At 34.8% G+C, this 27402-nt stretch overlaps 1 protein-coding gene across 3 annotated transcripts in view; it reads right to left on the bottom strand.

Annotated features, from left to right (window-relative positions):
* Positions 1 to 27402, bottom strand: part of PHF14 (PHD finger protein 14) — a 171818-nt gene that overhangs the window by 74574 nt on the left and 69842 nt on the right. For all 3 annotated transcript variants that reach the window (XM_044246116.1, XM_044246114.1, XM_044246115.1), the window contains exon 14: positions 16774 to 16942. In XM_044246116.1, coding sequence (XP_044102051.1) covers positions 16774 to 16942 — 169 coding nt within the window. The remainder of the gene's footprint in view (positions 1 to 16773; positions 16943 to 27402) is intronic.

The following is a 27402-nucleotide window of genomic DNA, read 5'->3' as shown; positions in this document are numbered from 1 at the left end:
ATAAATTTGTTTTAATAAGTGGTTAGATCAAAACTCATAAATAATTATACTAGATAATGCAAATGATAAAACAGCTGACAAAATGGATAAATTATTATTCCCTTCTTCAGTAATCTATTTTTAAATTTGCATAATTTATGCACATGGGCATTTCAATGAGCTGATCCAAATAAACACTACCAAAGGGAAAATATTGGGGCCACCCAGCTGGCTCAGTTGGAAGAGGCTGTGACTCTTGATCTCACAGTCATTAGTTCGAGCCCCATGCTGGATGGAGAGGTTACTTAAATAAACAAAACTTTATTAAAAAAAAAGGGAAAATATTGAAATGACTCCTTTCAGTTCTACAAACATCTAAGAATGCTCATGAAGCCTCACACATTTCCCTATTTCTCTTCATTCACCCCATCTTTAGGTAATGAAATAGCAAATCAGTTTACTACTTTAGTAATAAACTACTACTTGTAGTTGGGTTGGTTTTTTTTTTTTTCATAGTAGTCAACTATTGCTAGTTTTTTAAAATTATAGAATCATTGAATTAATTTTTGAAGTACATATATATTTATTTTTGAACTACTTTATCTAGTAGCAAACTATTACTAATTTTTGAATCATCTAATCATTGAATTGATTTTTGAAATACATGTGAATCCTCTAAGTTCATGTTTTCAATTCTTTTGAAATGAAATAATTTACTGTTTATTTTGGGGGAGGGAAGGGAGAGAGAGAAAGACAGGAGAAAGGAGGGGCAGAGAGAGAGAGAAAATCTTTTTTTTTTTTTTTAGTATTTTATTTATTTATTTGACAGAGAGAGAAAGATCACAAGTAGGCAGAAAGAAGGCAGAGAGAAAGGGGGAAGCAGGCTCCCTGCCTAGCAGAGAGCCTGATGTGGGGCTTGAAACCCAGCGCCCTGAGATCATGACCTGAGCCCAAGGCAGAGGCTTAACCCTCTGAGCCACCCAGGTGCCCAGAGAGAAAATCTTAATCTTAAGAAAGCTCTATGCCCAGCAAGTAGCTTGACATGGGGCTCAGTCTCACAACCCTGAGATCATGACCTGAGCTGAAATCACAACCCTGAGCTTAACTGACTGAGCCACTCAGGTGCCCCCAATAATTTACCATTTCTTTAAATTTTTTATAAAGATTTTATTTATTTACCTAACAGAGAGAGATGATCACAAGTAGGCAGAGGGTAGGAGGGGAGCAGGCTCCCCACTGAGCATTTCTTATTAATACTTTAAACCTTTAAACCTCTGGTATGATGATGGTATGGCTAGTATCCATACTGTTATTAGTATCATAGAGCATAATGCCAATAAGTGATACTATCACACAATGATGTAGTCATATTTCTCTATAAATTTCTTCTATCTATATGTCTTATTCAAGTGCTATTTTTAAAAAGATTTCATTTATTTATTTGTCAAAGAGAGAGAGAGAGAGGCAGACAGAGCAGCAGGAAGAGGCAGAGGGAGAAGCAGGCTCCCTGCCGAGCAAGGATCCTGATGTGGGACTCGATCCCAGGATGCTGGGATCATACCTGAGTCGAAGGCAGCCGCTTAACCAACTGAGCCACCCAGGTGTCCCTAAAGTGCTATTTTTTAAAGTGAATATATTTATAATATATAAAATAGTAACTTTAAATTAAGTACACTTATTATCAAATGTAATCACTGATGTATTCCTGTGGTAATTTTAGAACTAAACAACTTCCAGCCAGAAAAACAGAAGTGTTACAAGCAATATGAAATTATAGCATCTCAGAGCTCTGAAAAAGCAGCCCAAGGAAGTGACCTGATTATCATACAGCTGGTAACTGACAGAAGTAAACTGCAAACCCAGGTATCTCGACTCTGATTTCAGTGACTTTTCTTGCCTGCCAAATCAATAATAGTATAATCCAAGCAGAAATTAGTAAAATTATTATGAGAAGGCAAATCTCTTATTCTGATTTGAATACTTAAATGAACTATAACACTGTGATGTCTAAAGGAAGAATTCATCTATTTTGAAACAAGCAGAGACTTCACCCATGAAGAGGAGTCCTCAAAACCTTAAACTGACACTATATTCCACCCAATTTGGTACTCTATATAGTACAATGACTATAATGTAATAGTACAATGACTATTGTACTATAGTCCTGGTATGATCCATTACCAACGTAAATTACAGCAAGCTTCTTCTTTGGCATGTATCACACCAGTAATATTAAAGGAAAGGAAAGGAAGAAAGAGAAAAAAGGGAGGGAAGGAGGGAGGGAGCAAAGGAGCGAGGGAGGGAGAAGGACGGAAGGAAGAAGAGAAGAGAAAAGAAAAAGAAAAGAGAAAACAGGTTTTACTCCAAACACAACTTTCCATAAATACCAAGTCTTCCAACCAGGAAAATACTGACAGTTCTGGGCTCTTTCTTTCTTTTTCCCTACCTTTAATAAAATGGCAGCAGCTTTAAGTATAAGAATTCATGACCACCGGGGTACCTGGGTGGCTCAGTGGGTTAAGACTCTGCCTTCGGCTCAGGTTATGATCTCAGGGTTCTGGGATCGAGCCCCACATCGGGCTCTCTGCTCAGCAGGAAGCCTGCTTCCTCCTCTCTCTCTGCCTGCCTCTCTACCTACTTGTGATCTCTATCTGTCAAATAAATAAATAAAATCTTAAAAAAAAAAAAAAAAAGAATTCATGACTGCCTACAATCACAAGAGACAAGATATCTTAAACACGATGTCCCTGAAAGAATCAGAAAATGTTAAGAGGAATTAAAGGAAAGAGAAATGATGCAAAAAGGAATAACAAAAACATGTTTGGCTAATTCAACAAATTTCAATTATCGAAAAGCCTGCCTCATCTTAGATATATAGAATTATTCATAAGTGGGTGGTCAATTCATGATATACATTGAGGCTGACACTATTTTAGAAGCAAAAAAATAAATAAAAGAAAGAAAAAGCAAGCAAGCAAGCAAGCAAGCAAGGAGCCAGGTAAAAATAGCATGTGGAAAAAGGAAGAATTGTATTTATCAAGTATATGCTTTAGAACTTAACACAGATGTATTACCTCAAAGTTCCAAATGACTGAGGGTTCAATTGCAAGTTGTGCTTTCTTTTGTAATTATCAAGGTATTAAGAGTAAATAAAAGTTTGAAACTCACTCCAAAACTTGATGTATTTCTATTGTTTTTCTGTGTTGTTATTTTGTAAGAATTTTATTTGCCTAAGGAATAAGGACATTCTGAGTTGCATAGATCACCTGGCTCTTTATCTGCCTATGGTAGATTTTCTTGAAAACAGAAAGTCATAAAATATCCATAAAGAGAGTAGCATGGTATTACAGACAATATATATAACTTAAAAAGGAATAAATATTTTTAGCTACTAAGCATCATTTCAATAGTTTATTCAACTGAAACAAATAATTAAATGTTTCAATAACTTCACTCATTTGGACTAGAAAACCTGTAAAAATTTTTAATTAATTCTTTAGTGCTGGAGTTATTTTAATGTTAGATGAATGATGATTTTCCCAAGGTTAGAATGATTCATTTGACAAATGAACTAAATTTAAAACTAAAAAACAGTGCCTCAACATCTTTGATATCACTAAGATGGGTTTCACATATTCACTGTGTATTGTTTTCTCTAAATTTAAAATGGATCTTTTTTATGACAGTTAATAAATAAACTATATGTGGTTAGCAGAAACACAGAATGCCTCCCTGTATAATTTCTATACAAAAAAAGACAAAATGCTCATGAACAGAATTCCAAATTCAATGTTAATTAGGACAATTAGGTCAAACCTTGAAAACCTGTGAAGCTAAAATTCAGATTTATGCCGAGGAATAAATGCCAACAGCTGTGCGGCAGTTACACAAAAATCCTACAGTATAACTTATTTTTAATTTTTCAATGTTATATAACATAAAATTCCTAAAAAAAAAAAAACAAACAAACAAGTATATGTTTCCCAATTATAAAAAAATATTGAACACACTCATATATTAAAGCTCATAAAATATTTAAAATAAAATATTATACATATAAACAAGGTGTGAATAAAGCACCATCTGTTTCTATTGGCTACTGGCATATAACAGATGGAATGGTGATCACCAAAAGAGAGTGTTTTCCTTTCTTGTCAACTGGCTGTAGAGTTTTTTTTTTATCTAATTTAATTTATACTAACAGGGTTAGGAAAATACGCTTAAGAATAAAATCATGACCAACTTTTCTTAACACTCTAAATTAAAATAACCACAAGTCTAAAAGTAAAAAACAAATTATACCTTTTACATATTAATAAACATTCCTATAAAACTCTTCTCACAAATAATGGTATATTCAGAATAAATAAAATCCTGAAGCTCTGCCTATTCTGTTTTCCTTATTCCACACTCCAGGAAGTAAATAAAGTGATAGATTCCCAAGAAGCAAAGGCACAGCAGGAGCCTTTAGGCTCTGAATAGGATTATCTAAACTAAGAATACCCATAGTAAATCCCTTCTAAGTGAGCCAAAGTGAGTTAAATATAGTCAAGTTCACCACAAAAATTTTTGCCAGGGTTTCTTTCAAGGATCTATAACAAACAGAGGTTACATAATCTGTTTAGTACCTCAGAGGTCACCTTGAGTCTAACAACAGACTCTATAACTCTGATATTTAAAGCCTCCATGTATAACTTTCTTCCTAGAACTGCAATAATTTAATTTAAAAAGTATAAAGATAACAAGTAAGTTAAGAAACAATGCACAGTAGAGAGACTAAGAGAACCATAATCATTGCCTGCTGAACCCAGCCTGGGCCTGGACACTCTGTGAATATATTATCTCACAATGTTGGGTTATTCCAGCCAAAGACATTTCAAGTACCTGTAACTGATTTGTATATATTTATAAAATCTATTCAGAAATTGGTCCGATGATGTACGTGCTTTGCACTGGGTGCAGCTGAAAGCCTTCAGCCCCACGGCGGACTTGGTGGAATGAGCCTGCGCTGCTGGAGGGTGGGGGTGGGGGGGGCCCTCGCTGTGGCGGAGTGGACCATGCCATCTTCCCTGTGGTCACAGGCATTTCATTGCTGGCAGGGTTGAGGTCATTTCCATAGGGCTTTAGTCATTTCAGTAGGGCTGAGTCCAAACACTTCTATGTTTTCACTAAACTAGAACCAAAAATTACACATACACACAGACATACACACACAAAACATACTCTAGTTTCTCAAAGTCTCAGAGGACTTGGGTTCTGACTTTGTTAAACAGGCCTCTATTTTGCATGGGTAAAATTAGTTTACAAACAAATGTAATGGAAGTAAACTCTTAGGATATTTGATTATCTCTCAAATTAAGAATGCCACTTGGAACAGGCTATTGACTTAATACTGTTAAGTTAGGTGGAAAACAGTTTAACCACGTGTTTAAGCCTTTTTTCGAAGTGATGATCTATAACAACAGGTGCATCCTGAAAAGACAATATGGTTTTAGTCAAAGTTGCTAAAAGGTATTTTGACTTTTCATTGCATTTATTTTCCAAAAAAGGAGATCTGTAACACAAAATAAAATGTATGAGATAGGAAAAAAGATGTACAACTTCAAAGAGAGTAGAAGATGATGCATGTGTATAAAAGACTACGAGAAGATAGGTTCCAATAAGTCCTTTGGCACTTGTATAAAAGATGAAAAGTCACTAGATAACAAAGTGTAAAGAAAACGAAAAGAAAATCTGAAAGCTTTCAAGTTACATTAAAGTCATTAGAAAATATGCCAAAAAGTACAAACATCAATTTTAAAGTAACTTCAAAAGGGACACAGGTAAGCTAATTTATATTTTCTTCAAAAGTAATCACTTGCATAAAAGCAAGTGAAAAGTTTCCAAAGAAAAAATAATGCAGAGAAAATGCCTAAATAACAAGATATTTACACAAAAGTATCCTGGGCTGCCTTTAAGTAATTCTATAGTTTTGCCAATGAAATATGATGAATATATAAAGTGAAAAGGACCAATTCCCTTCATAACAATAAGGAGCTAGAAAAAAGACTCTTCCAAAATATACTAGCTTCAGATGTATAGCCACAATGAAAGATGGAAAGAACTGTGAAATACTGAGTACCTGCTGTGAACCAAACCCGGTGAAAGGTAACAGACATATAGTAGTAAACAGGACAGTTCCTATCCACCTGGGAGTTCATGTCCATGAGTCCAGTGATACCAAACAAATAATTATATTAATAATTATTTATAAAAATGTTAAGTGCAAACCAAGGTAAAGCATAAAAATATCATGTAATACTCAGATCTTTCAAAATCTCAACTACAGTCAAAAGTGTTCTTAAATTTCGGCATAAGTCATTTTTAATACCATTAATAAGGATATAAAACTCAACATTCACCTTAAAGATGGGTATAGAGAAAATGCTTGACAGCAACAAAAATTCTCAAAAAACATATTTAACTGGCTACTCTCAGGCAGGAATGGAAAAAAAAAAGGAATTCAGAATGTCAAGAGGATGAAAGAATCAAGGATGATAGCAAAAGCATTACTAAAATGACTAAATACAGTATACAAGTAAGATACTGGAATTTTAAATGAAGGCAAGAGGTATGCGAGTAACTATGCTGCTCGATAATAGTGACAATAAGATGGCTATTAGACTAGGAATATAAAGAAGGATCCATGATATACTGAGGTCAAAGGAATTGTGGTTAAATCATGGTTATTTCACATACATCTTAAAATTAAGTATTGGTTCATATAGTCCCTTCTCTTTACCCAATTTGGAAAACTCTTCATAAAATATCCCTGATGACTTCAACTATTCCACAGAATGAGGCAGCATCATGTTTCATAGTAAGACAATTCTAATTGTTGATCCAGTTTTACTGTCTGAACTCGACCTAGCATTCATGTAACAGAAGTTTAAGTGTTTAAAAATAAATAGCCAGGTCTCTATTATGTAAAGAGTATCTGTTCATTTATTAAAAAAACAACATATAAAAAATTTAATTCCAATTGTGATAAGGACAGTGAAAGAAAATAGTGCTATGGCAATTTTTTTTTTTTTTAAGATTTTCTTTGAGAGGGAGGGAAGGAGAGAGAGGAAGAGAGAGATAGAGCACATAGATGAGCAAGGGGAGGGAGAAGGAGATTCCCCACTGAGCAAGAAGCCCTATGTGGGCTCCCTTCCAGGGCCCTGGGATCATGACTTGAGCCAAAGGCAGGTGCTTAATGACTGAGCCACCCAGGCACCCCAGCAATAATCTTTCAATTATTTCCTTGAGTACCTTTCTGGAATTTCATCATATAATCACATTAGGTTTTTCTTGCTTAGCTCATACAAACTAAAATTAAGGATGTGGGCAATAATAATAGAGGATTACTTAAAGCTTTACCAACAGATGTGTAATCTCAGTCATTTTTCATTTGTTTAACAGTCCAACTAGAAACATCATTTTAGCACTGTTACATGGCACACATAAAAGAGTGGGAAAAGGAGCTGCATCATTTTTTTTTCTTTTTAAAATATAATCAGTGTCATTAGTCAATGAAGAAATACAAATCAATCAAATGAGATACTACTTTACACCCACTAGGATTACTGTATCAGAAGGACAGGTAATAGTAAATAAATAAATAAATAATAAATGTTGGTATTTGGAAAAACTTGGGTCCTCACACACTGCTGGTGAGAACAGAAAATTATATGGCCAGTTTAAAAAACAGTCTAACAGTTTCTCCAATGCTAAAATTAGAGTTATCACAAGACCCAGCAATTCTACTCCCAGTTATACAACCAAGATAAGTGAAAAACTCACATTCACACAAAAGCTTGTACATGAATATTCATGGAAGCATGATTTGTAACAGCCATAAGGTGAAAAATAAAAACAAATACAAGCCCATAAATGTCTCATGTGACAGATGAATGGATGAATTTTAAAATCTGGTATAGCCATAAAATGGAGTATTATACAAATAACAGAAGAAATTAAGTACTGATAAATGCCATAATATGAATAAATCCTGAAAATATTATGCTAGGTAAAAAAATTCCAATCAGAAAACATCATGTATTATTTCATTTTTAAAAAATATTTTATTTATTTATTTGAGAGAGAAAGAGTGTGCACGCACAGAGGGAGAGGGAGAAGTAGACTTCCCGCTGAGTGGAGAGCTGGATGTGGGGCTGGATCCCAGAACCCTGAGATCATGACCTGACCTGAAGGAAGATGCTTAACCAACTGAACTACCCAGGCACCACCATATTATTCCATTATGGTATGTCCAAAACAGGCAAATATACAGTGATAGAAAGTAATTTAGTAGTTGCCATGGCCTAAGGCTGGGAGCAGGGAGAATGGAGTCACTGCTGATGGGTATAGGGATTTTGTTGGGAATTTGGGGCAGGGCACAGCAATAAAAATGTTCTAAAAGTAGCTGTGGTAATGGCTATACAACTCTATGAATTTACTAAAAACCACTATATTATACAACTTTAAATGAGTGAATTACATGGTATATGAATTATATCTCAATAAAACTATTATTAAAAAATCATCGGCCATTAAGCTGATCAAGTTAATTTTAATTGTAGCAAACTTTAAAGAAAAATGAACCAATTTTCCATTATCACATAAATGATTAGTTTCTATATTTAACTTACACTTAAATAAAACTAAAATGCCTTTCAAAATTATTTCAACATCCATCAGTGTTTAAAAAAAAACTATTAATCACTATAAAACTCACCCACTGATTTTTTTACATAATTTAATGATATAAAACATTTGCATATGAATAAACTACTGTACCACTGGAACTTTCCGAAAATATGAAGGAATGTGCCATTCATTTCCAACATGCGTGGCTTCAAGTAAAAAAATATAGTATTATAAATCATTGTCCCATTTTTATTTTAAATGTGAAAAGAAATGTACAAATTACTCTATATTAGTTTCTATTACTGCTGTTAACAAATTATCATAAACTCAGTGGCTTAAAAGAAAACAAATCACTATCTTACAGTTCTGACATGGGTGTCACTGGGTTAAAATTAAGGTGAGGGCAGGGCTGCATTTCTTTCAGGGGGCTCTAAAGGGAGAATCAGTTTACTTGCCTTTTCTATCTTCTAGAGGGTGCCAACACTGCTAGTCCCCTTCTTTCCATCTTCCAAGGAAGCCAATGCTGCATCTTTCTAACCCATTGTCTGTAGTCACATGTCCCTTTTACTTACAGCCAGGAAAGGTTCTCTTCTTTTAAGTACTTATGTGATTAAACTGGGCCCACATGGATAACTGGTTAACATTCCACTTCAAGCTCTATAACTTTAGTCATACCTGCAAAATTCCTTTTGCTATGTAAGAGAACATATTTACAGGTTCTGAGGGTTAGTACATGGACATCTTTGTGGAGGGCCATTAGTCCACTTACCACACTGTGAAAATCACCACATAGTAGGAAATAAAATGCTACTTTGGGTTAAAATTCACTAACATAAAGGTATAAGGGATTCCACTCCTTCCTTATACTGTCAAGAGATTACTCCTCTCCCATCAGACACAGGAGGCCTATCCTCTGGAGAAAAATAACCAAACGCTGACAATGGATAATCGGGCACAGAGAAGGGAGCAGTGATGTAGCAAAGAGAAGCCAGAAAGTTTACATGGAATTTTGCTTTCTGAACTATGAGATCTTTAGCCCCTTTCTCCTCACCTGTCCAGGAGTCTGGCAGTCAAAATTATACCTGCCACTTAACAGATGAGAGAATACTTCCAATGAATTGATGTGGGGAAAAACCTGTATATACTGACATTTAAGATATTCTCAAAGAGAAAGTCCCCAATCATAAAACATCTCTACGGAAAAAAAAAGCCCCACATAAATTTAATTACTATTAAATATATATGTGAGTGGACATCTAAGGATCCCTAGTCATCTAAAAGCGTCAACATGAAAGGGTCAAACATGAACAGAATTAGGAAACCCAAGGAAACAAAGACAATGAAGGATTAAAAAGAACAACTGAGAAGTGATTATTACTGAAGAGGTAAAAGAAGTTTCTTGCCATCATGAAAAAAAAAAATCTGTTACTAAAAGAAAAAAAGAACAATGAAAATACACATGCATCCCCATATCAGAAATTCAGTAAGAGTTGGAATATAAAGTTGAGAAAAACCTCACAGAAATAAAAATGAAAAAGAGAAAGAGAGAGAGAGAGAGGGGAAGGAAGGAAGGAAGGAAGGAAGGAAGGAAGGAAGGAAGGAAGGAAAATATTAGAAGGGCGCCTAGGTGGCTCAATAGGTTAAGCCTTCAGCTCAGGTCATGATTCTGGGGTCTTGGGATCAAGTTCCCTATCAGGCTCCTTGCTGAGCAGAGAGCGTGTTTCTCCTTCTGCCTGCTCTGCCCGCTGCTCCCTCTGCTTGTGCTCTCTCTATCTGACATAAATAAATAAAATCTTAAAAAAAGGGAAAAAAATATTAGAGAACTAATCTAGCAGCACCAAAATACAATTAGCAGAAGTTCCAGAAAAAGAGAACAGAAAAGAGAATAAAAATTATCAAAGAAATAACAAATATTAATTTCTCAGAACTACAACACATAAGTTTCTAGATCGAAAGGACTAAGCTCCCAGAAATGAATAAAAATGTACCACAGCAAGCAAAGTACTGAATCATACCACTGAATACACTCAGAAAAGAGAAAATACTAGGAATTTCAAGACAGAGGACAGGGGCACCTGGGTGACTCAGTGGGTTAAGCCTCTGCCTTCGGCTCAGGTCATGATCCAAGGGTCCTGGGATCCAGGCCCGTTGATTCTCTGCTCAGTGGGGGGCCTCTGCCCCCAACCCCGCCTGCCTCTCTGCCTACCTGTAATCTCTCTCTCTTGTCAAATAAATAAAATCTTAAAAAAAAATTAATTTTTAGACATGTAAGATCTGAAAAATTTACCTCTCAGTAACCTTTACTAAATAAATCATTGAAGGAGTTGTCCCGTCAAGGTAAGAGACTAAATGAAAAAAAATTAAATGCAAGCCAAAAAAAATTCCACCTGTGAAACTTTAAAAGGAAGTCCCATGATGATGATGAAGAAAAGTCCAAGGATGACAAAGAAAAACCAGTTCAAGATTAGAGCTGGAGGAGAAAGGGCTCCAGAAGAAATACTTAAGAAATTATTTGACATGGCTGACCATATCACAAATTGTGTATATTTTAAATTTTTTTAAAGAGTTTGTTTATTTATTTGAGAGGCAGAGATCACAAGTAGGCAGAAAGGCAGGCAGAGAGAGAGAGGAGGAAGCAGGCTCCCCACTGAGTAGAGAGCCCACTGTGGGGCTCAATACGGGGCTCAATCCCAGGACCCTGAGACCATGACCTGAGCCGAAGGCAGAGGCTTTAACCCACTGGTACACCCAGGTACCCCCAAATTGTGTACATTTTAGAAAGAAGGAAGGAAAGAAAGAATGAAAAAGAAGAAAGAAAGAAAAGAAAAAAGATAAAAAAGAAAAGAAAAGAAGGAAAGAGAGGTTGATTTACAAAGAAGTTGAATGTTCTATGAAGAGTTGCTTTTAGATTCAAGGAGACTAAAAAAGTTGAAAAACAACATTAAGCAAAGGAAGTCATTTTTAAAACTCTATTCATGCCTTCCTTTAAAAATAAACTGAATCGGGGGATGCCTGGGTGGCTCAGTTGGTTAAGCAGCTGCCTTCGGCTCAGGTCATGGTCTTAGGGTTCTGGGATTGAGCCCCGCACTGAGCCCTGCATCAGGCTCTCTGCTCAGCAGGGAGCCTGCTTTCCCCTCTCTCTCTGCCTGCCTCTCTACCTACTTGTGATCTCTCTCTCTATGTCAAATAATAAATAAAATTTAAATAAATAAAAATAATAAACTGAATCAATGAGAATCCTTTAAATTTAATTAGTGGGTTATAGTCTCAGTGTATGGTTTTTTTCGGCATCTGCCTCACCCCTGCCTACTCAGCCTTACAACAATAATACAGTAAAAAGTGTTCTTAAACTGAGAAAGCATGTTTCTATTATTGTTAATCAATATTTTGTCTCTGGAAAGTCATTATCATAAAAAAGTCAATATGAAATTGGCTAAGTAAAACAATCAAATGTCACTTTGAAAAGTAAGTAAAAGGACAATTTCAAAAAAATAAAATCGTGGAAACAAGACAATATACAATATACACATCTGGTAGTTGTTGAAAAATGCTGAAAAAATGTCTCCTGGAAGCATTCATAAAATTTTTTTAGAAGAACCCTAATTATAATAAAGATAATGGCCAGAAAGGGAAAACATAAGATTACCAACAAATATGGTCTTTAAAAATAGAGCAATTTTTATTACTCGTCATGAAGCCTAATTACAAAGTATTACTATTGCTAGATTCTTTTAATAACAATGTGTGTACTTTAACCTCTAATCAATAGTGGATTTTAGTTTTTAAGATTTTATTTATTTATTTGAGAGAGAGAGCACGAGAGAGAGAATCCGAGCGAGGCAGGGGTGGAGGGTAGAGGTGGAAGGAGAGAGAGGGAGAAGCCGATTCCCTGCTGAGCAGGGAGCCTGATGAAGGGCTCAATTCCAGGACCCTGAGATCGTGACGTGAGCCAAAGGCTGAGGCTTAGCCACTGCATGGTCCCCACAGGCTTTCAAAATTCCCACAAATTCTCATTTTCTACCTACTCAACAGTGTTCTCTGGGCTGATCATCACTGTCAAATTCTTTGATCTGGAGTCAGTTCCTACCACCTACTCAGGGCTTCAGGATAGGTATTTCATTTATGGTTTTTCTAATGTTTGGCAGAACCCCTCTGACATATGGTAAAAGTTTTCTTGACATCCATACCCTCATCTATGCCAACAGTAGTATAAGTCCTTAATTCCCCACAGAGTGAATTCCATTTTCCTGACCACACCTTTAGCCACTAAGTTGCTGAAAGCACAGGAGCCTGTGATTCTGGCCCAAGGACAAGTGCTGGGAACAATCACTGTAATCCTGCATGGAAAAGAAGCATAATGATGCACTTAAAAGTTTGGCCTTAGAAGCTACCTTAGTTTGATTCCTGGCTATATATACCATTTAGAAGCTGTATATCCTTGGGCATGTTACTGAAACACTTTGCCTCAGTTTCTCAACTATAAAATGGCAATGACATTTGTAACTACTTCATAGCATAGCAATGACAATTAATATAAAATACAAAGTAAGTAACAGATAATGGTTAAATAAAAATATGCTTTTCAATCCTTTTCTTTCCTTAGACTTAGTCCTTCTATTTGTGCCCAATAATAAAATAGAGAATATGGTTCCTGGGAGACTGAAATACTGAGGATGGGATATTTGTGAGCCAATTTAAGATGATGTTACAAAGTTACATTCCTGGAGCAGGAAATAATATGTGAAGAATTTTCTAAAACCAGATCATTCCTCTTTTACTTATTAATAATATTTCATTATTTCCATGTTTCTTGAACTATGCCCATATTACTTTTCCATATGATTCACTGATCACTTTTTTTCTTATTTTTTGTTTGACAGATACACTAAAAGAAATTTCAAAGTACAAAATATATACCCTTATGATAAACATAGATTCATGGGCTGGGGACGGGTAATGTTGGGAGGAAAGTCAAAGGAGACTATACTTTTGAATTTCTTTTCTTATAACAAAAAAATATTCACTTTCATAGTTAATATTTTCAAAGTGTTACTTTCATAGTTAAAATTTAATTTAAAAATAATTCTTTCAGAATCAATTTTTAAAAATAATAACCTAACAATTAAATATGAGACAATTAAATATGAGATGACATGAAAAAAATGAAAATATGGATCAGAGAGAATCTCCATCTTTGCACAAGATGAATATTTTCTAGAAATATAGTATTTTCATTCTTACAACTCAAAAATAGCTCTTTTAACCCATTATTTTTAAATACCTTTAACACTTTAAAGCTATCATTTATTTCAAGTTAACTTTTCTGGCTAATCTTTTATCATCTTTGGGTAGAAAAAAATTAGGAAGAAAAAGGAATACTGGGACTACTTACTTTGAAAAGCATCTATCTTATCAGATCTACTGTCTCAAAATGTGCTATAGTCATTCAGAGTTCTATAAATCCTTATTGAGGAAATCAGAGTAGAGTAAAATGAAAAATGAATTTCCTCAGCATCTAAATAATAAAAATATAGTAAGGTTTGCCAAAGTGTTCTATTCCCCATTGCACTCTCCAGCTACGAAAAATGGAAACTGCCTGTCAGCAGAAAAAAGTGGATGCCATTCTTCTAATAGCAGCCTTATTTGGCACAAAGCAGGCACTCAAGCACAAAAATTGAGTCCATGGGCCCATCTCTTAACACTGATCAAATCAAATGAACAAATCAAAAAGATATTTGTTGCTTAATAAAAAAAGCTGAGATACAATAAGCCAAATGTTTCACATAGATTTGGAGTAACTAGTTAGAAAACAAAAACCACTATATACTTCTCATCTTCACTGCCAATTCCAAAGCATGCACTCCTTTTTTCTACAGCAAGTTCCACAGTATTCACAATTTAGAGGGAAAAAAGAAAACCAACATAGAATAGCAAAATAAATATATGCTGGTGGCTAATATATACACACATGCTGTCAGTATGCTTACAGATTTGCTACTTCTATTTTTTTTAATATCAATTTCCTCAAGGTAGAATAACCTTCAAACATTTTATTAATTAACTTCTACACTACTGCACTGTGACTTTTGAAAGCAGTGACACCAATGCCCTTGTACAAGCTTGGGGGGGGGAGAACATTTCACACTTAACAGAAAGTGCAAAGAAAAAGAGTGTTGGATCTTGTATTAAATGTGAACAAACTCAGGTACACAAGTTAGTAAGTGGATATGTAACTGTCTTACGATAGATAACACTATGCTAAAGAAAGACACATGAACATTCTGGTGTCACATTCCCAGCTATGCTACCTAAAAACCAAATGTTTTATAACTTCATTTGAACCTCACTTAAATTTCTTCTACAGACCTTAAAAAAAGAAACAAAACCCACAGGGTATTAATTCAGGCTGAGGTTAAGTCCTATTCTGCCTACTATTTGTAAGATCATGGTAGGTTACTCAAGCTTTCTGTGTCTCAGTTTCATTTTGAGTAAAATAGGTGTTATAACAGTCATATATTAACTAATTTTTTAAAAGGGGGAGTGAGTCAGAGGATCAGTACAGTGTCTGGCATGTGAAGAGTCCTCAATAAACGTTAGGTATTATTATTATTATTATTAAACAATTTTAGGTAAAGGTAGGCTAATCCCTCATGTCCTCTTCTGACCTACTAGCCTTTGAAGAAAGTAATGAAGTGAAATAGCCAATGATCGAATAGTAGGAAGAAGGAGAAAATAATACAATGGCTGGATTTATTAGTAGCATGGATAAACAGAAGTTAAATTAATAGTAGTAACATACCAGGATTTACAAAAATACTCCAACATGTAAATCCCTTCCAACCCTCTTTTGCTTCTTTACTACCACCATGATGTTACTTTTAAACATAAAGATATAAAGTATAAAAGAAAAAGTATAAAAGAAAGTAATAGCGGGGGAAGAAAATATGTTCAATAAAAATGGGACTTCAATCTGGCAGCCATGAAAATTTTATATTTTTGATGGTTCTCAGAGATAACTCTATAGAGACAGTTCTTCAAAAGAAAATTAAAGTACTATATATACTTAATCATACTATAAATTCTGAATTTAAAAATAAAATTATTTAATAGAATACCAATTTACATATCCCACAAAAAAGATTCTTGAAATAAGAGAAAAATCATTTTTACTAGCATGAAATAGCCCAAACTTTTCTAAAAACTGTGCTAGTACTATAACCCAAAGGAACTTAAACTTAACAGAAATGGAGAGAAAGTTGTAGAACAAATGATCATTTTTAACAGTTTTATTTAGTGATATATTATTTTGAATGAGAAATTAAAGCTTAGGATATATGTCATGAATTCCCTACAACACAGAGCTAAATATTATTTAAAATTTTGATAGAGTAATAGGACTATTGTGAAATGAAGTACACTTTGATCAGTAATGGCAGGAAAAATAAAAACTAATGAAAGAATTATTATAAGAAATTTAAGGACAGAATATCCAAAAATGTAATATATGTACTAAAATAAAAAGCATAACTAAGAAGATACTAGCAACAATTAAAAAATTAAACAAAAGGAGAGATAAATCACTTATTTATTATGAAAGATACTTGGTTATATAAATACTGAGATATTTATGAATCAATTCAATGGATTAAAGTATCAAATAATAAAAGGAAAAAGTAACTCCATTCATACAAAATTCAAAACTTGCAAAACTACGTATTACTTATGAATACACACATTTGGAGATTCATTATTAAAAAAAGAAAAGAATGAGAAATATAAAGTTGAGAACAGAGGTAACCCCTGTGCTAGATAGATGAGAATGTAATTACCAAGGATTCATAGGGGACATCAAAGCCTTTCGTAATGTCTGATTTTTGAAGCAGGCTGGTGGATACCATGGGCATTCATTATTATTATGTTTTAAGTTGAATTCATAAACCATAAATTCTCACGTATGTATGGTATATTTCATGATTAAAACAATAAATTCTTAAGAATGACCAACAGCAATATGATGGTTTCTTTCTTTGACTCCTGAGTATATGTTCACCCTTTGTCTTTCTCACCTCTTAAATTCTGACCTCAGATTTCTGTGATGATTATGATAAACGGGTAAAAAATTACCGTGTTTCTTATTGGAATCTTCTTGGGTTCTGGAGGCATATCCTGTGGAACAAATTTCACTGGTTCCTTAATCTGCCTCCTTGATCGTTTGGTGCCATCTGGTAAGGTTTCCATGGCCATGTCTGCTTCCATGTCACTGCTCCCTGCCTGGTCACATTCTGAACACTGCCTACATAAAGAAAAAAATGTAAATTCATATATTTATTTTTATTTTCTAGTATTAGCTATGGTTTCTATTAATAAAAATTCAGGTACATGTGAAGAATATATAAAAATATACACTCCTGTAAGAATGACAATAGTAAATATATAAAGCAATTCCTGTATCCCTGTAAGTATCATAAACACATACAATAATGCTACATGTTTAAGTGAACCAACGTAAGAGATTCAGCACTGATGGTGAAGTGCAAAGTAACAGAAATCTGTCTCTCCACCTACAAAACAACTGCACGGGCAAATTGTTTGATGTAATTATTTTCAAACTATGGACTCTAGTGAAGGCTTGCAACTTCCAAGGAAAGACTTACACAGGTAAACTGCCATTAATTTCAGTCAATTTCAGCTCTAGGCAAAGTCACAGCTACCCATTCTCCAACCAAGCCACACAGCAGGCAGAACACTGCACATGTTCCTGCAGTAGCTTACAAACAGCTATTAGGAGCCAGGATGGCCAAAATAAACCATGTCCTCCAAATACTGATCATCTGTGCTCTGATCAAAGAAGTACAACGAGCTGGGTAAGGTCCCCTTGGCCTGAAATGTCTTCTAGAACTTAAAATTATTCCCCACCTTCATTTTTCTCCTTGCACCCTTTTGGGAGCCAGACACTAAAGACATGGGCACTCAAAAATAAGTGCATATAGGGGCGCCTGGGTGGCTCAGTGGGTTAAAGCCTCTGCCTTCAGCTCGGGTCATGATCCCAAGGTCCTGGGATCAAGCCCCACATCCGGCTCTCTGCTCCACAGGGAGACTGCTTCCTCCCCCTCTCTCTCTCTGCCTGCCTCTCTACCTACTTATGATTTCTCTCTCTTTCTGTCAAATAAATAAAATCTTAAAAAAAAAAAAAAAATAGGGCACCTGGGTGGCTCAGTGGGTTAAGCCGCTGCCTTCGGCTCAGGTCATGATCTCAGGGTCCTGGGATCGAGTCCCGCATCGGGCTCTCTGCTCAGCAGGGAGCCTGCTTCCTCCTCTCTCTGCCTGCCTCTCTGCCTACTTGTAATCTCTCTCTGTCAAATAAATAAATAAAATCTTAAAAAAAAAAAAATAAGTGCATATACAGGAAAAATTAGCAAATGACCAGACTTGCCCAGGGAAAGGCTCAGAAAAGACATAAAAAACTGTAAGTTTACACCTTAGACTGATCCTCAGCACAGACAGCACACTATGATAAGAAACAAAAATAAACAGAAACATTAAGAAAACAAAGCAAATGTTGGGAATGGTTGAAAATCTCATTTCCAAAGTTATCACATTATTAAATACAAATGTCCAGTTTCTGAGAAAAACCTCACAAGTTAATCAAAGAAAAAGGAAAGTATGGCCCATTAAAATGGGGGGAAAAATTAACAGAAACTGTCCCAGAAAAAGACCTGAAGGCAGATCTGCAAGACAAAGAATTATTTTTTAAGTGTTCAATGAACTAACAGAAATTGTGACAAAGACAGGAAAATAATTTCTGAACAAAGCGGAAATATCAATAGAGAGATAGCCTAAATATAAACCAAAAGGAAATTCTGGAGATGAAAAGTACAATAATGGAACAGAAAATTTACTAGAGGGATTAAAAGGACAGATCTGTGCAGCAAACCTGAAAGAAAGAACAACGGATACTACAAAGTCTGAGGAACAAACAGAAAAAAAAAGTTTGAAAAAAAGTGAATAGATCCTAAGTGGCAAGTGAGGGCATTGACAAATACACCAACATTCGCACCATGGAAGACCCAGAAGAAGAGAAAGGGGGAAGAGATAAAATGTTTAAAGGAATAATGACTGAAAACTTCCTAATTTGATAAAGGAGATAATATGAAATCCAAGAAGCTCAACAAATACCAAACAAAATAAACTTAAAAAGTCCCACACCAAGATGCATTATAATCAAACTTTCCAAATAAAAAGACACAAAGAGAGACTTGAAAATAGAGAGAAATTCAAAATCAGCACATACAAGGGATTTTCAATAAGATTACAGGCAGAGCTCTCATCAGAAATTCTGGAAGCCAGAAGGCAGTGTTATCAATATATTAAAAGTGTTAAAATGACCAGAAAAACAAACAGCAACCAAAAAAACCTACCAACTAAGAATACTATGTTCATCAAAATTGTCCTTCAAAAGTGTGGGAGAAATTAAGACAGTGGTAGACAAACAATAGCAGGGGGAGTTTGATACCACCAGACTTGTCCTACAAGAAATGCTCAGTGGAGTCCTGTAGGGTGAGAGGAGGGGGGAAGGACACAAGACAGTAACTCAGAGTCCATTATGGATAAATAAAAATGTCAATAAAGGTTAATACATGATCAATTATAAAAGCTAATATTATTATAACAATGGGTTGTAACTTTACTCTTGTTCTTTTTTACATGAGGTAAGAGACTAATACATTAAAAAAAATTAATACCATAACAGCTTATACTATTATAACCATTTCTTAAGTCCACATGCATTTAGAAAAAGGATTTATTTATTTATTTATTTTAAAGATTTTATTTATTTATTTGACAGAGATCACAAGTAGACAGAGAGGCAGGCAGAGAGAGAGAGAGAGGGAAGCAGGCTTTCCGCTGAGCAGGGACTCGATCCCAGGAGCCTGAGATCATGACCTGAGCCGAAGGCAGCGGCCCAACCCGCCGAGCCACCCAGGCGCCCTAGAAAAAGGATTTAAATAAGATATAGAGGGGCACCTCAGTGGCTGTGTCGGTTAAGGGACTGACTCTTCATTTCAGCTCAGGGCTCTGCACTGTCCATTGAGTCTGCTTAAGATTCTCTGTCACCACCCCCCAAACCTCCCTCTCCACAGGCGCTCTCTCAAAAATATAAATAAATTAAAAAATAAGATATACAAATGGCTAATAAGCACAAGAAAAGATGCTAAACATTACTAATCATTAAGGAAATGAAAATCAAAACCACAATGAGCTAGCACTTCACATCCAACAGGATGGCTATTATCAAAACAAAAAACAGAAAATAGTAACTGTTTGCAAGGATGTAGAGAAACTGGAATCCTGCAGAGCTGCTTTAAAAAGCAGTATGGTGGGCGCCTGGGTTAAGCCTCTGCCTTCGGCTCAGGTCATGATCCCAGGATGCTGGGATGGAGTCCCACATCGGGCTCTCTGCTCGGTAGGGAGCCTGCTTCTTCCTCTCTCTATTTCAGCCTGCCTCTCTGCCTACTTGTAATCTCTCTCTGTCAAATAAATAAATAAAATCTTAAAAAAAAAAAAAAGCAGTATGGTAGTTCCTTCAAAAATTAAAAATACAATTACCATATAATCCATTCTTAAAGAGGTATCTCTACACCCATATTCATAGCAGCACTGTTCACAATAGCTGACTGTGGGAGCAACCCCAGTAACTACTGACCTATAAATGGATAAGTAAAATGTGGTACATATACAATGGACTATTATTCAGCTTTAAAAAAGAATATTCACAATATGCTATGACATGGATGAACCTGAAGACATTAGTCTAAGCAAAATAGGCCAGTCACTAAAAAGACCAATACTATATGATTCCACTTACATGAGGTACTTAAGAGTAGTTAAAATCATAGGGAGAGAAAGTGGAGTAGTGATTGCCAGGAGCTGGAGGGAGGGAGGAATGGGGAGTTATTATTCAATATGTATAGAGTTTCAACTTTTACAAGCTGAAAAATGTCATAGAGATAGATTATTATTGTATTTAATATGACAATATAATAATTACTAATGTACTTAATACCACTGGACTATACCACTTAAAAATGATTAAGATGGTAAATTTTATGTTATATGTATTTTGCCACAGTAAAATGTTTGAACAAACAAGAGTAACATTAAAAGATAATTAAACACTGAAATTTCAGTCTAATCAGTACAGTCCAGTAGAACTGTTAGAATTATCTATAACTGCACTATTTAGTACAATAGCCACTAGCCATATATAGCTATTGAACACTTGTAATGTGTGACTAAGAAACTGATTTTTAAATTTTAATTTTAATCAATTTAAATCCAAGGAGTCACATGTGGCTAGTGGCTAACACTTGGACAACAAAAGTCTACAAAATGATTACTGAAAATCTTAATAGTGCCAATTATAAAGGCCCACTTAAAAATTCATTAGAAACTGTTAAAAGTAAGTTTTTTTCATGTATTTCCTTTAAATTTAAAGAAATTAAATTTAAATTAAATTTAAATTTAAAGAAATTTTTTAAATTTAAAAGAATGATCGGGTTCTTTAGAAGTCTAACTTACAGTGTTATCTCTATAAAAATAGTTATAATAGAGAAAATAATGTTTCATATTTAGTTTACTTATCAGTACCTTAGTTTCTTAAGTAATCTTAGTTTACATCAGTACCCTTGAATGAATCTTAGAATTCCCTCACCGAGTATTTTCAAAGATTTCTTTCTATTTGAGGTCATACTGCATCAAAATTCACATATCTTGCTCACTAATACAGTAAACATTATCAAACTAGTATCTATTTCTTAAGAGTGATAACTTTAAATTCAAATTCCAGTAAGAGTTAAATGCAATATGACATTTGTGTTAATAAGACATATACATTAATTGTTAAAATGCAAACTAATATTCAACACTGTTGCTGTTTTTTTTTTAAAAGATTTTATTTATTTGTTTGACAGAGATCACAAGTAGGAAGAGAGGCAGGCAGGGGGGTGGGAAGCAGGCTCGCTGCAGAGCAGAGAGCCCGATGCGGGCTCAATCCCAGGACCCTGGGATAATGACCTGAGCTGAAGGCAGAGGCTTTAACCCACTGAGCCACCCACGTGCCCCTAATATTTAAGGCTTTGATCTTAATATCTAAAAATTCTCATTCATTTAACCAAAATTGTTGAGGAAAAATCTTAACACTAAAAAAATGACCAATAAGAAAAAAAAAAGTAGGTAATTTATCATGTGTTACTCAAAAAGTTTTATATATCTATTGGTAGAACATCCAACCACTTCATTCCTTGAATTCACAGAATGCCACGGATATTAACATACAGAGCTCCTGGGTGGCTCAGTTGGTTTTGGCTCAGGTTGTGATCTCATGGGTAATGAGATCAAGCCCATGTTGGGCCCTGCTCTCAGTGGGGAGTCTGCTAAAAGATTTTCTACCTCTGCCCCTTCCCACTCATACCCTCTCTTCTTGCTCTCTCAAATAAATATATCTTTTAAAAAAAATTAAAATACAAATAAAGTGTAAGATATCTATTTGCTCCTGTTTGTCTCATATGAAAAGATTAAAGATTAGTATGAGCAATAAACACCTAACAATATTCGTAATTTAAATAATGAATATATTTTCAAACAATCTATTGGCAATCCTAAACTGTGAAAACCCCACAAATGTTAGATACTATTAGTAAATAATAACAAATACAACAAACATAAAAACAGAAATGGCCATAGAAAGAGATTTAATTATGTCACAGAAAAGGACTATTTCCTTAAGTGATCATTTCTACCAGCTGAAGTAAAATGTAATCAAAGTTTCTCAGTTCCAATTCATTTTTAACATACATGAATTGCTGGGATATAGAAACAAGTACCTTTTTAGGATGAATCAGTGTACTGTTTTTCTCTTAATTGAATTTTTTTTTTCTTTAGTTTCTCATTTTGTAACAATAATCCTTGTCAGGACATTCTCTAACTTCTTATGCTCATTATTATCCTCACCAAAAGTAATACACTCAGGTCACAAGGAAACTTGCTTTAGAGTCCTCTGACAGAACTGTTACTCCCTAAACTCCACGACAAAACACTGAACAACACAGAAAGTCAAAATAAAATTTAACGACCAATACAGAAATTTATCTGTTTGTTTCAAAACAACTGCCAAGTGATAGTTAACAGTACAAACTCTACACAGATGGAGACACTACTTGAAACTTTTTCAACAACCTTATTAAATACTATCGTCTCTATCTTTTATGTATCATTTAAGATATGAAAAAGCATCTCTACTACATTAATCAGTACACAAGATCCTAAGAATAATAATCTAGGATATAGCTATGGCCTGTCCAATTCAATGGGATTAATAGGATAATATTTGGGGGTAAAAGTCATAATTATCCTTGATAATGTCAAAACACATACCTGGCTTCTTCTAATAACTCATTAAGCTGCTATTTTATACATTTAATCCTGTGTATTTTTTCTTAATATATTCTACTAAGGGAAGAGAATCCTATGTTTTATCATTCCCATGCAAAATACTAAAAATACTCTTAAGTAATCAAAATATTCAATTAATTAAAAAGGAATTTTTAAAGTACAAGTAATAAAAATTCATGTCATGATTTATGCAAAAGGGCAACCTTCTGACTGAAATGAAATATCAAGAGACTTTTCTCATTTGCTATACAATCTCCAACTCCTGAACCATATATTACAACTTTTTTTTTTGTTCAGAAGAAGGTTTAGAATTTTTCAATTACTAAAGAAAAATGATTTCATTGTATAATAATTCTAAGACAAGTACATGAATTCAGTTTATAAAAAAATTTACTTGTGTATGTTAAAGAAAAAACAGATTTTATGAATTCTTAACTGTAATAAATTGTGACACTTTCTCAAATATTATATATAATTCATGTTTTGTTTTTTTTTCCTTTACAAATTACTTCTTTCAGTCTTCAAAGATTGCATAGCATAGTCTGTTTTTTCCCTTATCTCTAAGATTTTTCCATGTTTTCCCCATTTTTAAAGGAAAATCTTCACGGGTGCCTACATAAAACTTCATTAGTGCAATATAAATCAAAACCACAATGAGATATCACTTCAAATCTGTTAGAATGGCTGTCATCAAAAAGATAAGAAATAACAAGTGCTGGAGAAGATACGGAAAAAAGGGAATGCTCATATACTGTTGGCAGAAATGTAAACTGGTGCAGCCACTATGAAAACAAGCATGGAGGTTCTTAATAAAATTAAAAATAGGGCACTCCTGGGTGGCTCAGCTAGCTGGGCATCCGACTCTTGATTTTGGCTTGGGTCATGATCTCTGGGTCATGGGATTAGCTCTGAGTCAGGCTCCACACTCAGCAAAGAGTCTGCTTGGGATTCTTTCTATTCCTCTGCCCCTCGCCCCACCAGTCTGCTCTCCTGCTCTAAAATAAATCAATCTTTGAAAACAAAATAACTAAAAATGCAACTACTGTATGATCCAGCAATTCCACTTCTGAGTGTATATCCAAAGAAAACAAAATCTCTATCTTGAAAAGATACCTACACTCTTATGTTCATGCATCATTATTTATAAGAGGAAAAACATGGAAATACCCTGTGTCCACTGATGAATGAATGGGTAAAGAAAATGTGGTAGAAATATATAATAGGATATTATTCAGTCATAAAAAAGAAGGAAACCCTAGTTATTTGCAACAGCATAGATGGACCTTGAGGGAATTCTGCTAAGTAAGTCAAAAGCAAATATTGTATGATCTCGATTATATGTGGACTATTTTTTTAAGATTTTATTTATTTATTGAATATAGAGAGAGAGATCACAAGTAGGCAAAGCAGCAGGCAGAGAGAGAGGAGGAAACAGGCTCCCCACTAAGCAGAGAGCCTGATGTGGGACTCAATCCCAGGACCCTAAGTTCATGACCTGAGCTGAAGGCAGAGGTTTAATCCACTGAGCCACCCAGGTGCCCCTTATGTGGACTATTTTTTTTTTAAACCCACAAATTCATAAATAAAGAGTATGGACTGGTCGTTGCCAGAGGCTGCGTCAGGGAGGTGGAGTTGGGGAGGAGATGCAAAGGGGTAAGGGTGGTCAAAAGGTAAAAACTTCCAGTTAAAACATAAATATATACAAATAAATAAATAATTCTTAAAAGGGGGCTGGTGCCTGGGTGCCTCAGTCTGTTAAGCATCTGACTCTCAATTTTAGTTTGGGTTAAAATCTCAGGGTCATGAGATGGAGCCTCAAGACGGAGCCTGCTTAAGATTCTCTCAATCTCTCTCTCTCTCTCCCCCGTGCCTCTCACCACGCTCTCTCTCTAAATAAATAGATCAATAAATAAGTCCTGGGGATGTAATATACAACATGGTGACTATAGTTATTAATACTATATTGTATATTTGGAGAAATGTTGTTTTTTTTTTAAGATTTTATTTCTTTAACTGAGAGAGCGCACACAAGCACATGCATAGGAGTTGTGTTAGGAGAGGTAAGGGAGAGGCACAAGCAAGCAGACTCTACCCCAAGTGTGGAGCCCTACACGAGGCTCCATCCCAGAACCCAGAGATTATGATCTAAACTGAAATCAAGAGTTGGCCAGCCACTTAACTGTTTAACCAACTGAGCCACCCGGGTGCCCCTAAGAGAATACATCTTAAGAGTCCTTATCATTAGGGGGAAAAAAAACAACAAACATTTAACTGTGTATTACAATGGATGTTAACTAAACTTACTGTGGTAATCATTTCACAATATATATATCAACTCATTATGCTGTACATCTAAAATTAATACAAGGTTATATGTCAATTATCTCGATAAAAAGAAAGTTAATGGAAGAAGGGAAGGATAAATTATTAAGAAAAATGGGGGAGAAACCTATAAATTATTAACTGAAGAGTCTGTGCTATAGATTTTCTTTTCTCTTAAAAGAATAAACAAAGGTATACCCAAAGAATAAAAGGATATAATAAATATCACTCAATTATCTGTCAAATAATACTCTCCAGAATATTCAGGATTTGGTTTTTTGTTTTTTTTTTTTTCCAGAATATTCTTTAATTAGAAAAGGCAAGAAAACTTCTGATCAGACGGTGATAGAAACATAAGATTATTCTAAAAGAAGTATTTATGGGGCACTCAGTGGGTTAAGCCTCTGCCTTTGGCTCAGGTCATGATCTCAGGGTCCTGCATTTGAGCCCTGCATTGGGCTCTCTGCTCAGCAGGGAGGCCAGTTTTCCTTCCCCCCCCAAACCTGCTTTTGCCTACTTGTGATCTCTGTCTGTCAAATAAATAAAATCTTTAAAAAAAAAAGAAATATTTATTATGTGAGCTACTCTAATAAATCAAACCCTTACTACTTCATTTATATAGCTATCAGGCTTATCTGGGAAGAATATAAGGCAGTGTGCAACAATATATATTTAAAAAGGAACAAACCAAAATAATATAAACTAAGAGTAAGACAAAAATAAATTTCAAACAATGGGAGTAAGTAAAAACAAAATGGAGCCTAGATCATACCTTCATTAGCCTCTTTATCCCTTGCCAAATTCCTCACCCAACTAGCATTCTCATCTGATTTGCCCATTCCTAAACCAACATAAGAAGTCCCTGGGTTTTTCCCTCTCCTGATCCTGGACAGCTAAGCATTATTGGAGAAAGATCAATTAATCACACTTATTAAACCAATTCACAAACATTCTTTAGTATATAACCTCAGCAAGTCATCTGTGATTTTTTTTTTCCCAACAAAACTATCGGAAACTATCTCCTATCTTCTTAAGCTACCATCATCATCCCAGTTGCTTTCCCTTTCCACAGACTGCTTCTAAAAGTCAGAGCCTGTCTAATGTGAGCTTATTCAACTTTCCTACTTTCCATCAATAATTACCTCTGTATCTTTATTCTTTCCTGTCACATATCTTAAATTAGTCCAAGATAAGCAGTGAACTATTGTGGTATGGACCAAACAGAAAGCATCCAGATCTCAAACTAGTAACTCCCAAAAGTAGTACAGGAGGTGCTTAGAACAGTCTGCCAAGCAGAACACGCTATTTGAGAAGGGAAGATTGCATAGTAATTTTGGCTAGCAGTGAACATAAGGGGTATATAGTAGAAAGGGTGTTACCAAATACACACAGCATAAAGACAAGAAAAGGAGTAATTGGTGACATTCAAAAATGTGTACCAGTAGGATCTGTATAAATTTAAGCCAATAATGAGTCCAGTCATGAGATAAGGGTATAGGAACCCTTTCCCTAAGACAAAAGGACCTTTCTAGGACCTCTTTTCCTAAGAAAAAGACTAAGAAGAACTAAATGGAACCTAGGCAGAGGTTAGGCAGTAGTGTGCTAGTAAATTTCTAATGCCTAATTCTCTATGGGAAAAAGTCTTTATTTCTAGCATTTGCTAATTTCTGTATCATGCATACTACTAAGCATGGTCAATTTCAAAATACCAATATGGCATCAGAGAATGCAGAATGGGTAAAAAATGTATAGTAGCATACCATTAGACAGTTTTTCTACCATACATATATAATAGACTTAGGCAAAGAGTAAAGGTAATAAAAAAATATTTGGGAAGTAAAATTACTTTAATACTTATTATCTTTAATATAACTTCAAAATTAAACTGAAAATGTTAAAAAGCAAAAAGTGCCTCTCACGACTGAGATACACTAAAGAAAAATATAATTCCATGAAACTTCCTCTAAAACTAAAACACTC

Source organism: Neovison vison, chromosome 4, assembly GCF_020171115.1.
Source record: "Neovison vison isolate M4711 chromosome 4, ASM_NN_V1, whole genome shotgun sequence".
Lineage (NCBI taxonomy): Eukaryota > Metazoa > Chordata > Mammalia > Carnivora > Mustelidae > Neogale > Neogale vison.
The sequence above is the reverse complement of the archived record's forward strand: the minus strand, read 5'-3'. Positions and strand labels throughout refer to the sequence as shown.